The sequence below is a fragment of the Heloderma suspectum genome, chromosome 11, assembly GCF_057233095.1.
Source record: "Heloderma suspectum isolate Gila_16-S chromosome 11, 16-S_ref, whole genome shotgun sequence".
Lineage (NCBI taxonomy): Eukaryota > Metazoa > Chordata > Lepidosauria > Squamata > Helodermatidae > Heloderma > Heloderma suspectum.
In genome coordinates, this window is record NC_139468.1 from 13,274,990 (window position 1) to 13,290,716 (window position 15,727).

At 47.5% G+C, this 15,727-nt stretch overlaps 1 protein-coding gene and 1 long non-coding RNA gene across 2 annotated transcripts; one reads left to right on the forward strand and one right to left on the reverse strand.

The window, feature by feature from the left end:
• Positions 1–461: 461 nt before the first annotated feature.
• Positions 462–13,289, reverse strand: LOC146337012 (cytochrome P450 1A4-like). Its single transcript, XM_084816900.1, has 7 exons — positions 13,273–13,289; positions 7,020–7,870; positions 5,891–6,017; positions 3,830–3,919; positions 3,595–3,718; positions 2,313–2,399; positions 462–784 (listed from the first exon to the last, which is right to left on the reverse strand). The coding sequence occupies exons 2-7, from the start codon at positions 7,854–7,856 to the stop codon at positions 496–498; spliced, it is 1,554 nt and encodes a 517-aa protein (XP_084673026.1). The 5' UTR covers positions 7,857–7,870; positions 13,273–13,289; the 3' UTR covers positions 462–495.
• On the forward strand, positions 13,178–15,727 carry LOC146337013 (uncharacterized). The gene is made up of 3 exons (XR_014785326.1): positions 13,178–13,590; positions 13,790–14,121; positions 15,530–15,727. It is a non-coding gene; the product is annotated as an uncharacterized LOC146337013 (long non-coding RNA).

Sequence of the window (15,727 nt, forward strand, 5' to 3'; positions counted from 1 at the left end):
ATATATATATATATAATCTCCGTCCCATTAAGGCCCTGTTCTAAGCACAGGAGTAGAAAAAAAAAAAAGTATCCTGGAGGCCTTTCAGCAAGGCCTTCAGCCAGTAATGTTCAATGGTGCCATACATGCTTATCAGCTCCCTCTTAAAACTATGCATCCACAACACAGCTCATAGCCTCACCAATTGTCACGTATGAGACAAGCCCTTCCAGGCCCGTATGACCAGAGCGATCACAATATTATTCTCACAGTCAAATCAGAAAAGTTCTTCCATAACTTGACTTCAAGTCACATAAAAGCAAAATTTTCCCACTTTTCACAATAGTGTCTGCCCCCCAGTTTTCTTTACAGTCACAGCTGCTTTTCATCTGCCTTCACTGAGAGTGGATCAAGCCGCAGCTGATACACTGTCAAGAGAACTGTGAACTCTGCAAGAGAGGGTTTTGTTCCCTTTCTTTCCTGGCTCAGTGTCCATCTCGCCCCAGATTTCACTGGTTAGAAACGCTGTTTGATCTGGAAGTGCTCACACACCTTGTATTTCATCGTGAGTCCATACTGAGGAGTCATGTCCACCCTCTCTCCGCTGCACAGACTGAATTCCAGATTCTGGACCAGAGTGGCCAAGAACAGGAAGATCTCCCCTTTGGCAATATTCTCCCCAAGGCACCTTCTCTTGCCCAACCCAAACAACAGAACCTTTTCAGTCTCTACTCGATTTATGCCAGTCCCATCAACAGCAAGAAACCGTTCTGGGATGAAACTAGAAGGGTCATTCCAAATCCTCCTACAAGAAAAAAAAAAGCAGACATTCTAGAGTGCTGTTTTTCACGTGATCCTAGATGGGGATTAGGAGAAAACACACGGTCACATCATGTCCAGGATAGGACATTGGTGGGGTTGTGAATCCATTCCAGGTTTCCGTCAGGACCAACCAGACCTCTAACAGAGCTACCCAAGGTGCTGAACCCATTTTGGGGATAGGGTTCAGCACCTTGGACAGTTCCTTTACAGTTCTGACTAAAGCCCAGAAAGAATTCACAGCCCCACCACATTTAGAGCCACCAGCCTATTTGAAACTGCCCCCAGGTACAGCATGTTTCTTTGCAGAATCAGAAGAAATCTTTGGGACAAAGCCTTCGTCTGAGAAACAAAGCTCTTTCTTTGGGGTAAAGTGGAATACTGCAAACCTTAAGGCCACTTCACACCTTACATTTTGGGTTTCGCACCTAACACAGCTTATGTGACTGACTGGTTTCCAGAGGAGGCTTTTAATCATACCATCACTCTGCCTCCATTCATGCAATTTTATAGGGGGTCCGGAAGACATCATCTTCTACTTGCAACCTACCTGGGTCTTCCATCTTTTTCCTTAGTTGTTTGGGGTCCAATCTAGACCACAGCAGGGGGGCAAAGTGTTAAATTCCCCTACAGCAGGGTCTTGATCGGGGTGGGAGGCTGTGCCTGCAATTGAGATTTTTTTTTTTTTTAAGTCATTCATGAAAAATTGCTAACTGCATGAATGGAGGCTAATTTGGCCCTAGTGGATGAGCGTTAGGGGAATTTGTATGTGCAAGAGCTGTTCTACAGTGGGTTTGATAAGCTGGGGACAATTCTGCAGCCGTGTATGCATAAGATGCCCCAGGTATTGGACCAAGTGACCCAGAGCAGGGGTGTTGAACCTCAGGCCCATGGGCCAAATTCAGACTGCAGGCCTGTAGGCCCTATACAGGGTTCCCCAAATGGTTATGCCCTGTCCCCCTTCAACTAAGTGGTGGCTTCCCAGCTTTTTCACAGTTGTTTCCTATTCCCATTCTAAAAGAATGAAATGTTTGTGCTAAGCCTTAGTCAGAGCTTGAAGCTAAACTATGCTGGTATTTTTGGCCCCACCCCTTTGCTTATGGCCCCACCCACCACTGGAATGTGGCCCCCTGAGAGCTTCTTGGAAATGAAATTCAGCCCTCAGGCCAAAAAACGGTTCTGCACCCCTGTCCTTCGGAGAGGCATTTTAACCTTTTAGAATGGGGAAAAAACTACACAAAAGCCAGGAAACTACCCAATGGTTGATGGTGAGGGAAAAGTGGGTGAGGCCAGGGGGAGGAGCGTGGCCATCTGAGGAACCTTGGAGGGCCAGACTAGGACCCCAGGAGGGCCGCATTTGGCCCACAGAGCTGAGTTTCTGCACCCCTGCTTTAACTAGAAATCAACACAGATTTACACCTGGCATATGTCAAATTAGGCTCATCCATGAACATCTGAAGTGCCAGCAAAGCTCCCTTAAACAGACCTTTAGAGCAGGTTCTAGAGATACTTACGAATCATGGTTGACTTGCCACTGGTTGACAAATACGCAGGTATCTCGAGGGATGTAGAAGCCATTCAATGCTGTGTCCCTGTTTGTGCTATGAGAAAGAAAAAGCACAATATTTGTACAGGCACAAATAGAAGCAAGGACTTAGTTCTTGTTTCCTGAAGGTGACATGGGCTGAACAGGGGAGAAAGCTCTAATCCTAAGTGCATCTGCCTGGAAGTCATGTCATTTTGATAAGTCTTACTTCCAAGTAAAGGCAGCTGAGGAAATTGAACTCAAATAAAAATAGAGGAAGATAACGCACAGCAGACTATGAGCCATGTTTTTTGCTACTGATTGATAAGGTTTTCAGCTAGGAACAGTACAGTCCTATCTGTGTCTGCCCAGAATACTATTGAGTTAAATGGGGCTCATTCCCAGGTTAGTGGATATAGGATTGCAGCCATACCTATTTTTAAAGAGCTGTTGTGAAACTAGTTACTACCACTGCCAAAAGGATGGGTAGAATGACAGTCTAACTGTGTACCAATGTGGTATGCATTCCCTTGCTCTTGTCAAGGGATCTTACAGTAGGGATGGGGAACCTGCAGCCCTCCAGATGTTGCAGGACTACGATTCCGATCATTCCAGATGATTGGCCATGCTGGCTGGGACTGATGGAAACTAGAGTCCAACCACTTCTGGAGGCCACACATTCCCCGTCCCTGTCTTACAGGATGTGAAGCAAGAGCAAGGTGGAGGCAGAAGGAAAAGTCCAATAAATAGCAAAATGTTGGATAGTGGTAGAGGCAGCAGCTCTAGCATCAGCAGCATCCTTGGGCACCTGCCCTGGGATATCTACATCAGATACTTAAACTGCTTCAGCAGTTCTTCCCTCTCCCTATGGATCTCTGGGAAATGTAGTTCCAGGGGATGGAAGCTAGGCATAGGAAGCCACCTTATACAGAGTCAGACCATTGGCCTATCTAGCTCAGGGGTCCCCAACCTTTTTGGACCTGTGGGCATGTTTGGGAATTTGAGAAACTGCTGCAGGCACCATCACAAAATGGTACCCATGGAGGATGTGGGTAGTCACACAATGGATGCCATGGGGGGCCTGGCTAGTCAAGAGGTGTGTGTGGGGAAGAGAAATAGAGAGGCAAGAGGCTCAGAGGGGGAAATAGCAAGGAAAGGGGTTGGGGGAGAGAAATAGAGAGGCTCGAGGCAGGGAGTGGAGAGAAACAGCAAGATAAAGGGGTGAGTGGGAGTGAAAGAGCAAAGCTGCCATATGACCAGTCCGGCCTTACCAGTGAGGGATTGTGAAAGGCACAAAGGAGGAGTGTCTGAACGTCTCCATGATAAAAGCTTCTGTGTAGTGCAACATGGATCGATCTGACAGCCTGGGCTTCCGTTCTCTGCCAATGGTTTGGTCTGCAGGTCAAAGGAGGGAGAAAGAAGGCAGGTTGATGGAAATTAAGCCTTGAAGAAGGGCTTAAAAAAAAAAAAAAAAAAAGGTCAAGAGAAGAGGGTCTGGATTTTTACCGATTTCTTCCTGAATCTTCTTCTGGATTTCAGGGTAAGTCACGAGATACATGAGGCACCAAGACAGAGCAGTGGTCACTGTGTCGAACCCTACGACAGACCCAAAGGGAAAGCCATTCAGCATCAGCTACAGCACAGCCAACAGTGATGCAAACAGACTGAAAGGGAATGAGCAGAATTCCGCCAGTATTTGTTGACCTTAGATCCCAGTTCCAAGACATTACATGTGGTATCGGCAGCAAAATTTTTACTGCATTTTTATCCCGCTTTTTAGAAAATTATCATCTCCCAAAGCAGCTCACATCAGTTTAAAAAGAGGGACTGGCCCATCATTAGGCTTACAAACTAAAAAGACACGACACTCAAGGGAAGGGGAGTGGAGAGAGATCCCTTTTTCAAGGCCAGAACAAGGTGGCGAGCTATAAGCAGTCATTTGCATAAGAACGTCAGAACTCAGAAGAGCCCTGCTGGATCAGACCAAAGGTCCATCTTGTCCAGCATTCTGTTCACAGCAGCCGCCAACCAGCTGCCTATGGGAAACCCACAAGCAGGACACGAGTGCAACAGCACCCTCCTGCCCATGTTCCCCAGCAAATGGTGTACATGCTGGCTGGGGGCATGCTGGTAGTTGCAGGACTTTTTTCTGTCTAAACATGTATAGGACTGTGCCTGAAGAGAACTTCCGTGAAGTTTAAATATAGTCAGGACATGCTTTGATTGGGAGGAAAGACTTTAATTGGGGTGCAGAACCAATCTTCGGCGGGAAGCCGAATTGCCTCTCACCAGTCCCTCCATGGGCCGGATGACGTCAGTGGGTGTGGCCACACCCATGGATGTCGTTGTTGTTGTTCAGTCGTGTCCGACTCTTCGTGACCCCATGGACCATAGCACGCCAGGCCTTCCTGTCCTGCGCTCTCTCCCAGAGCGTGCTCAAGTTCATATTCATTGCATCGGTGATGCTATCTAGCCATCTCATCCTCTGCCGTCCCCTTCTCCTTTTGCCTTCAGTCTTTCCCAGCATCAGTGGCAAAGAGGCATGGAGTTCAATGCCCAGGGGGCATTTGCTATTTGGGAAGTATACAAATCTAGTTTGCTAATTGCTATCTCTCCCAGCATGGAGAAATGGACTCAGCCAGTGCTTGGAGTAGCAGCTGCTTGCCTCTCTAGTACTGCTCGCTTCTCTGGTGCTTGGACTCTCACCTGCTGAGTTCATGGATTTGTCCTTCCCCATCTGCATCTCTGATCCAATCCGAATGGAAGTGGGAAGTAGTGCACAGGGGAATCCCCATCGTTATCTCCAGTTGGAGATAACAGTGGGCAACCCGCCCTGAAAGAACCCAAAGAAGTTCTGCAGGAAGGGCTAGAAAGCCTGGCAGACTAGGCTGGGGCCGCAGGCTGTGGGGGTTCTGCACTCCCTGGCTTCAATGAATTGCCAAATGCTTACTGTCAAGGGTAAGCCAATATTGCCATGGTAGAGCACATGCTTTGCCTACAGAAAGTCCCCGATTCGATCCCTGGCATCTCCAGGTAGAGCTAGGAAAGAATCCTGCCTGAAACCCCGGATAGCCATTGCTGCCGGTCAGTGTCAACAATACTGGGCTGGATGGACCAATGGGCTGAGCCAGTATAAGGCAGCTTCCTATGCCTAAACTGAAAAAGGTCTCCTGAACTGGCAAGGGCCAAAATGAATTTGAAGAGACCCTGCACAGGCAACACTTGAGAGCACAAGATAAGAAGAGTTTTGGTATGATGTGCAGCATTTCAGTGGAGGACAATTTGCACATCTCTAATGGTCAAGATAAAGAGACTGGCTATTCATAGGTCAGGAAGAAAGCACACCAAGGCATTGCTATACAGAATGTATCAGATTTGGAGCGGAAATGTTCTTGTATTTGGTGTACTGGGGTGAGCAGCATATCAGATGATACGAGCAGTGGCTGTCCCCGTTTATTGTTTTTAGAAGCAGGGGACTGCAGCTAGCGTGAAGCAGGGAGTGCGTAACTGCAGAGTGCAGCGGTATGGGGAAGAGCAGAGAGAAAGAAGAGATTAGCAGATTCTTACCAGCTCCAAAAATATCGGTGACAATACTGATAATCCTTTGATCCAAATGCTGGATATTGGCATTCACGTCCAGTTTCTTATTCTGGCAGTGGTCAATGAGGGAGTCAGTAATGTCTCGGATGTTGTTCTGAAACACAAACCCAGAGGATGGTTGCGGTGCCAAATTCCAAAACACTCATTCTCAGATCAGTGATGCAGAGTCAGCCTCGTTAGGAGACAGACGTTATCCCAGGTCAGAAGACTACTTGTCCATCTGCCTTAGTACTGTCTACTCTGACTGGCAGCAGCTCTTAAAGGTCTTTCCCCATCACCTGCTACCCAATCCTTCGGACTGGAAACGCCAAGGATTGAACCTGAGGCCTTCAGCATTCAAAGCTGGTGCTCCACCAATGAAGTATGGCAGGAACTACAAGTGGAAGAGCTCATTTTAGCTTTCCTGTCTACTCGTTTCAAGCCTCATGATGCAGCAAACTTCTTGAAGCTAAACAGGTCCAGGACTGGTCAGTGCTTGGATGGGTGACCCATCTGGGAACCCTATTTATACCACCTTGAATTCCACAAATGATAATTTCATTCATACCCCACCTATCAGACAGGAGAGTAAGGGTTAAATAGCATAATATGTTGCCCATTTTGTACACAGAGCTGGGCAGAAGGTAGATCTCCAGATGTTTGGGACTTCAACTTCCAGAAGCACCTGCTAACATGGCCAATGGTCTGGAAAGCTGGGCCTTGAAATCCAAAACATCTGGAGTTCTACTTTCTGTCCACCCCTGCTGGGGCAGGACCAGCATGCTTTATTTGCAAGTGTTGCATGCAGCTATAAATCTAGCTGCAATGCAGTATATTGCTACACATATCTACTGTGTGGACCCCAAATGCTCAGGCTGCAAATAAAGTCTCTGCGAGTGCAATCCGTCTTACTCTGCAAATTATAGGCATACAAGAAATTTACTGCAGCCTCTTTGCTGGTCTTTCACCATAGATATGGTTTGCTTGTCTGAGCTACAAGCGCAGAGAGAGAGAGAGAGAGAGAGAGAGAGAGAGAGAGAGGAGAGAAAAGCCAAGTAGCAAAGCAAGACACTTAACACACTGAATGGTGTACACACACACACACACACACTCCTACCTTGTCAAAGCTCATGTAATGATCCTTAACTATCTTCTGCACAAGTGCATTGAACCGCCAATTGAGATCTTTGAAGGCCTTCATAGCGCGGCTGGGAAGATACTGGAGGACAGGAATGAAGTCAGCTGGGTTCCCAGAAGCAGCTGCTTCCCCAAACTCATTGTTCATGTTCACCATACTGAGCAGCTCCTGGTCTTCATGGTTGTAGCGCTTACCGAAGCACATGGCACAGATGACATTAACCACAGAGATCACCAGGTACCGGTAAGGTTCAAAGCTCTTCTTTTCCTTCATCAGTTCCTGGAACTTTGTGATGAGGTAGTCCGCTTCTTTGGAGACATGCTCCTCCAGCAGACAGATGGATGATGTAGAGCTGGTTGAAGATGAGAAGGACTTCAGTGCATTCTGGGCAAGCTTTCTATGGGCTCGCCATATGTCCACAGACTGCCGACCAAAGGTTAAACTCTGCCCATCACTGATGAACTGGAAGCTGTAGAGATCAGGGCGTCCCAAGAAGTCTTCTCCTTGCTTAATGAGGGCTTGCTTGATGGTTTCTAACCCACTCAGCACCACCACTGGCCTTGTGCCGAGATGAATTTGCATCACATCCCCATACTTCTGGCTCATCCATGTCAAGGACTGATGGGGGTTCTTCCCCAGGTCCAGGATGTTGCCAATCAGTGGGTATCCCCTTGGCCCGTGAAGTTTCTTCAGTCCCAGGGGAATCCTCTGCCAGAAAGATCTGATGAAAGCCAGAAGCAGATAGGAAAGGACAAAAGCGATGAGGATTTCTGTGACTGGCACGATGCCTTGGCTTCCCATCAGTACAGCCTTCATCCCCCTAAAGTTACCTAAAGAACAAGACAAGCAAACAGGGAAGAATTGTGAGCAAGATCTGGGACAAGAGGTTACTCAGTGGTTAGAGCACGATTGTAAACACTAAGCTTGCCTTTTGGCCCTAGGAATCTTTTCAGGATTAAGATTTGTTTAAAATGAACTGTCGTACTGAATGATATTTACAATGCAATCCTATACATACATCCTTGGAAGTAAGTACCACGGAACTAAATAGGCCTTACTCCCAAGTGAGTGTATACCCTATATATACCTGCCTGGACTCTTAAGATCATCTTCAGTGGTCCTTCTGTGGGAGCCCCTGCCAAAGGAAGTGAGGCAGGTGGCTACGAAGCAGAGGGCCGTTTCTGCTGTGGCACCCCGGTTGTAGAATGAGCTTCCCAGAGAGGCTCGCCTGGTGCCTATGTTGTACCAGGTGAAGGCCTTTTTATTTTCCCAGGCATTTTAGTCTTTTAGCTCTGTTTTAAATTCCTTATGATTTTTTTTTTAAATCTCTGCATTGCTGCTAGGTTTTAGTTTGATTTGTACTCTTATATTGCAGTTTTAAGCGTTAGATTTTACATCGCATTTTATGATGCATGCTGCGATTTTAGTTGTTGTGAACCACCCAGACAGCTTCGGCTATTGGGCAGTACAGAAACATAATAAATAAATATCACAGCTGTCACCAAACCAGCACTCTCCAGATCTGTTGGACTAGAACTCCCATTAGCCACAGCCAACATGGCCAATGGCCAGGGATGATGGGAGTTGTAATCAAAGACATCTAGGTGGCTTCAGGTTCAGGATGGCTGGTGTATAGGACCACAGTCTTAAACTATAAACTGCCCTATAGATCCCCCCCACCCCAAATTTTGCTGAAAATCAATGCACCCTGGGAAATTGTGCCAAAATACTTTAACAGAAGAAGACATTTGAGTTGCTGTTGCTGACTGAGGAGGCTGACAAGGTATCCTCCAGGCAGACACCAATGAATGGGTTTCTCTTTTGACCAAAGTTCTCAACACAGTACAAATATATATAGGAGACACAGAATTGCTTTGCAACTTGCATGTTGACAGTCATGGGTGTAACAACTGGATGTGCATGGAAGAGATTTGAGTTTGATATTTGTCTTGTAAGCAGTCAACATTTCAAACACTAAGTAGTTCGACATGTCAATTAGCAAGTACTGCCAAGTATTAAGATCAAGTATCATTGGACGTGGTTATTCAAACAGACAATTATTTGGTGACAACTTGACAAATAGTTGAATATTCAGAGAATACCCAGAGAATATTTGATACCAACCTTTAGAGAAGTGTCTTCCTGCATTGAGCAGGTGGGTGGACTCAATGGTCTTACAGGCCCCTTCCAACGCTAGTATTCTATGATTCTAAATCTGCAGAGCAATCCTCAAATGCAAGTCCCACTTTGCTCTAGGGAGTAAGAGCCCATTGAGCTGAGGTGGGCAGAAGGTAGATCTCCAGATGCTATGGACTTCAACTCCCAGAAGCCCCTGCCAGCATGGCCAATGAATGCTGGGAGTTGAAGTCCAAAAAATCTGGACATCTATTTTCTGTCCTAGAGCACAGGTCAGCAACATACAGCCATTGGCCACATTTCAGAAGTCCTGTGCAAGGGAACAGTTCAGACCTCCGGCAAGAGCAATTGATTCCTCCCCTGGAAGTCTGTTGGGTGAGGAGGGAGCGAAAGAAAAAGAGCGGCCCTGCCTACTTTTGGCTCTGGACCCACCCACCAGCATACTGTTCCACCCCAACAAAAAAAGCCCCTCCCCGCCCTGGAGAATGCATTTAGGATTGCAGCTTTAGGCTCTAATGAAACCTTCCCCGGCCTGTGCTGGGGGGCTGCAACTTCTGTCGTTTCCAGCCACCGCAGCACTTGGCTACGCTAGTGTGAACCGGCCTCAAGCAGCTCTGCAGGGCACCAGTTCTTCACCTGTTTCTATACTGCCTTTCATCCCAGGATATTCCAGGATGGCGTACAATACAACACAATTCCCTCCCTAGGGAACTCCGCCATGCCCCCTCTTTAATGAACTTCCACCGCGCATTAAAAATGTGGTTGTTCAGGCAGGCATTTGGAGTGGGTTAGGGTATTTTTAGAAATATGATACTTTTACTGTAGAATTTTATTGTTTTAAACTGTTCTATTACATACTTTGTACATCGCCCAGAGTGGCTGGGTGACCAGCCAGATGGGCAATTAATAAACAAACAAACAAACAAACAAACCATAAATTAAAAAACCCAATACAATACAACAAAAACTACTATCCAGCAGTTACAATAAAAGAGAAATTAAAGATTCAGTCTCCGTTGCAAAGGCAGAATGGGAAGTTCCACAAATTAACATGGCCGGGTAAAAGGAGATGTTTTAATCTGGTGGTAGAAAGACTTTAAATTAAGCACCAGGCATGCCTCTTTAGGGAAGGCATTCTAAACTGGGGCAATGCACAAAGACCCTCTCCTTATGCCGTTATGGAAGTCCACTTCCAGTAAGGGAAGATGCTTGAAGGAAGGCTCGAGCAGAAGATCTGAAGACACAGGCAGGCAAGTATGGGAAGGTGGCACCCACCCGTTCAAGCATTTGGTTAGAGCATCCTTGTCTAACTCAGCACCCTCCAGATGTGTTGGACTGTAACTCCCACAGTTCTCAGCCACTGGCCATGCTGGCTGGGAATTATGGGAGTTGTGGTCCAACACATCTGGAGGGCACCAGGTTGGGGAAGGCCATCTTAGAACTTTAAGTACAAGCACCTTGAATTGGGCCCGGAAGCAAATAGGCAACCAGTGCAGCTCTGCATGGGATTGGAGCGATACGAACCAACCTGGCAGGACCCGCTAAAAATCCTGGCAGCTGAATTCCGCACTAAGCAGAGCTTCCCAGTCAGTTTCCTCATCCCCTTGGCAGACTGCCCATCCCCTGGCTGGAGACTAGTATGACCTAAACTCGGGATGCAGGGAATGTGGCCAGAAGGAAACAGATTGCTGCATGAGCAGATCTAATGAGCCCTGTTCACTGTTCGAATCCCTCAGAAAGTTGCACTCTCCCTATGCCAGCTTCCCTTCTACATCTCTAAAATGGGAACAGCCATTGATGGTCTTGCCAGATTCTGAAAAAAATATTTTGGAGAGGAACCACAGCTCAGTGGTGGTAGAGCAGCTGCTGTCAGGAGCTCCCTGGCGGCCTCTTTCAGTCTACTCCAATAGCCAACTCAAGACACAGACAAAAGGATTCTTTTCAAGGCTTTAATCCTTTTACAACTTAATGACTCTTTCAGATGCTAATCACCAGCGACTAAGCAAGGAACAGCACTGGGAAAAGATAGCAGAGTAGCCTATGCTCCAGGTTAGGCAGTTGGTCCCTGTTTGAAGGAGAATCACTTGCAGACCCTGAACTTATGGGCTAGGGAGTGTTCCTCCCTCTTTCCCTTGGGTCCACAGGGCACGACTGTTGCTTGCGCACCAAACAGGCACTATGCCTCCTTTCCGCGCCTTCCATCTCCCTGCGTCTGCGTCGAGTGTCTACCAAGTCCCCCTCCAGCACTCTCTCACTGCCAGGGTCACTATCTATCTCAGGAATGCTGGCAGGAGGAATCTCTGCCAGCTGCTGTGCCTGTGAGGGATGAGTGGGCTCCTCTCCCACGGATTGCTGTTCCTCCTCAGAATCAGAACTGCTCTGGGGTTCTATGGGCTCAGTTTCCACCTTGACATCTGCGTTGCATGCAGAAGGCTGCAGGTTTGATCCCTGGCGTCTGCAGGTAGGACAGGAAAGAATCTTGCCTGAAAACTTTTAGAACACGGGTGGGCTGAAGGCAGATCTCCAGATTTTTTGGGCTTCCAATTCCCAGAAGCTCCTGCCAGCACGACCAATGGTCAGGAATGCTGGGGGCTGAAATCTAAAACATCTGGAGATCTACTTTTTGCCTACCCCAGCTCTAGAGGGATTGTCAGTGCCGACAACACTGGGCTAGATGGACTAACGGTCCGATTCAGCATAGAGTAGGTTCCTGTGTTCCTAAATCAAATTGCTATTGTAAGCACTAGAGGCCCTGATCCAACACTGTTTCTACGGCTAGTAGCCAATGTTAGTCCTACTTGGAGTAGACCCATCAAAATGAATGGGACTTAGGCTCGTCGTGACTAACCTAAGTCTCATTCATTTTGATGGGTCTACTCTAAGTAGGACTAACATTGGATACTACTCTATATTCCTATCCCCACATAATGAGATATAGTTCCGTGTTGTTTACACTGACTGCCAACAGCTGTTGAGGGTTTCAAGCAGAGCCTATCTGGAGATGCCAAGGATCTCACCTGGGACCTTTGGCATGCAACGCACATGCTCGGCTTCTGAGCCACAGGTAGGAGATAGCTTTCCTGTGCAGGACAGATTCCTTAGCTCCCAGTCTGGGTGAGAGATGTATTCCACCACTAGGATCACACAAGGTGGGCAAGTGTGTGGGCATTTTAACTCTTCAGAATGGTGCGCCATTACCAGACCGCATTGGATGGGGATTTACTACCATCCAATGTGCCAGTGAGAAGTTATACAATAATGATGGTTGCAATAGCTGCAGACAGGGAGGAATTGCACTTCCCTCAGCAGCCAACTCATTGTTTGAGTGCTGAGAAAATGGGATTTCCCTGGATCAGAGGTGTTGTATTAGCTGGGGCTGTGGTGTGTGTGTGTGTGTGTGTGTGTGTGTGCGCGCACAACCTGGTTCATGTTCACTTAGATAACTTTTTGCATATTTCTTGCAGGGGGATGTGCTATCTATAAAGGTCCTCAGAGGTTTGGGGTTACAGTTCCTAGCATGTGCTGGATCACTCTTCTTTGTTTTTTGTTTTTTGAAGTGAGACGAGGACCCGGTGCTGAAAATTGTACACCATAACCTAGAATCTTGCCCCTGAATCTCAGCTGGAGCAGGGATATCAAGCCTGTGGTTGCTCAAAGTGGTTCCAAAAGGCACTCTGCACATGCCTAGGGCCCCTCTCCAGGGCCCACTTACCATTAACTACTTATTTAAATTTCTACCTCCAGCTCAAGTCCCTGAAGACATCCCCTTCCATTCAAGAGGGAACATTTTAGTTCCTTGGCAGGTTCTCATCTCGGATCAACAAGAGAGCAAACCTCAGTGTAGTAATCACCAGCAGCCTAAAGAATAACTAGTGACATTTTAAAGCCCCTTTCATCAATTGAGAACATTTGCTGGGGGGGAGGAAAGGGCAGGCTGACAACAGACAAAAGTCCTCTCCATCAGCAGCCACGGATGGACATATACACCGGCATGCACACACACCTGCACAGACAGACAAGTAAGAGAGAGCCGAACTGTTTGCAGAACCGAGGCTCTGGGACCTGAGAAGAAATCTCCGGCCTCTGCTGCGCTCACCTCCGGGGAACTTCGGGTCCGTCGTCACTCCGTCCGGCCAAACGGTCTCCGAAAAGGCAAAGATGCTCCGCTCTCGATGGCTGAAATATCGCCCTTCTCTGGCACGTTGGCTGGAGTGCCACTCTCTGCCAGCTTTATATGCACCTCCTCGAGTCCCGATTGGCCGCTCGGCCTCGCGTCACGTGGCAGCAGTTTAACCAAAACCGAAGTGGCTCCGAACTTTGGCAGAGCGCTTTTGCCCGCAGCCGCGCAAGCGATGGTGCGGTGCGCGCTTCCTTGGGCGCGTGTCTCATTGAGTTAAATGGGTCTTACCCCAAGGTAAGCGCGCCTAGGTCAGTAGCCTTCGTGTTTCTCTCTCTCCACCCCGCTCCCCACTTTCCAGGTCATGTTAATCAAGACATCATTCGAGATAATTTATGTATTTATATTGATTTATTTAAAGTAGCTGGTTTGTGTAGAGAAAGACCCATGGGTTTCTCTCTCTCTCTCTCTCTCTCTCTCTCCCCCACCGCCCAAGGCACTCTAGATACGTGGAGGGAAGCGTCTCCCCTTCGAGACGCGTCTCCGATTCCTCCTGGATCAAGGCCAGAGCGCCCAAAGCAAAAAGGTTCTGGGGGCAAGAAGAAACTGAAGGAGGGGGAAGCAGAATTCCAGCTGGAAGGGGATGGGGAGGAAGTGTCTCCCCCGCGCAGCTGAAAACACACACACACAAAACTGGCATGGATGTCAGCTGTTATGTGGAATTGTATTTATCTCCCCTTTAAAAAAATATACATTCCACCCTTCCTCCAAAAAGCCCGGGCGACGCGCGTATGTCATCCTGATTTATCCTAACAACAACTTCGTGAGGTAGGTCAGTGTGAGAAAGAAAAAAGACAAAGTGACCAGTCTGCAGCCATCCGGTCGGCTGCATGGCTAAGTCTGGGTCTCCCTAGTCATAGAGCAGCCTCCTGCAGCCCAAGCCGATGCAGGGTTACTCGGGAGTAAATCTCAATGAGTTCAATGGCGCTCAAGTAAGGTTGCAAACCTATACACACTAACCTGGGAGTAAACCCCTTGAGATTCAATTGACTTGCTTCTGAGTAGACATGTGTAGGATTAAGTGTAAGTGTGGTTAGGCAATCCTGTGGGTATTTACTCGGATGTAAGTCCCGCTGTGTTCAATGGGGCTTAGGCCCAGGGTAAGTACGCAGGGGACTGCAGCACTGGGGTTGTATCTGACGCTAGTCCCTCTTACAGTAGACCCATTGAAAAGAATGGAACTTAAGTTGGTTCATCCTTCCTTCCAGGAGGGAAGTTAGCCCCATTCATTTCAATGGGTCTACTCCAAGTAGGACTAACATTTGATAGGACCCCTGGTCTTTGACTTGTGGATCAGGACCCCCAAGTAGATCTGCCCATCTTTAAGCTAAATCCGCACATCGAGCAGAATGGGGTGGTGCAATTCTGACCATACCACTTTAAACCGAAAGTGTTGAAATTGGGCGTTGGACTGAGATGGGGGGGTGCTTTTTTTCCTTTTTACTCTTTTTGTTTTATTCTTCCCCCTTTTTTATGTTTCCAGTCCTTAAAACGCACGCACACATACTTCCCTCCATGTAGAGAACAAGGACAAGAAAACGGCTACCTTAAATCTTTCTCTCTGCTGTACTAGTTTTCTACATGCGGGGAGGTTTTTGGTTTTGTGGTTGCTGTTTTAATGTGGAAAAGCATTCGAAAATATGACCCTCACTTGCAGTGTGATGTGGTACAGTCCTCAGCCCTACTATCTTAACCTGCCACTTCATTCTGTGTATGTGTAAAACAACCTTCCCCAACCCAGCGCCCTCCAGATGTGCTGGGCTGCAACTCTGGAGGGCTCCAGATTGGGGAAGGCTGGTGTAAAGTGCGGTTTCACTCTTCGCGTGAATTGGATATACTCCACTATTTCAAGAGCTTGAGGTTCAAAAGATGTGCAAACAGCCGCCCACAAACCACCCCAGACTGCAATCAAGGACACCTTATTTGGGAGTGCCCTTCTTTTGAACTCCCGCAGGATTTATTTGCTTCGGAGTAAATTGCGTTTAGCGTCCCGCGTCTCACGCATGGGACTGATGGCTTGCTGCTGAAGCGCTTTGTGGATCACTGTGTCTGAGGGCTGCTTTCACTGGTGTCAGAAAATAATTTATCTGGAAGCATTTTCATTCGCAAATACCCCCATGCAATGCACGAAAACTGTCCAAAGAACGATCCTGCATGCGTATATTTTGCTCTCCAGGACACATGGCACGCATCGGTATACCCGAGTGTGGTTCTATATTTGTCACTGACGGAGATGGAGGTCGTCTTTATTTCGTAAATTCCTTTTCGTAAAACCAACTTAATTTCCATTCGGAAAGAGATGCCTTCTAATATCTGCTTCGCCAATTATCGACAAAATAGGAAATAGATTAATCTACCAATTAAAGGTGGTACC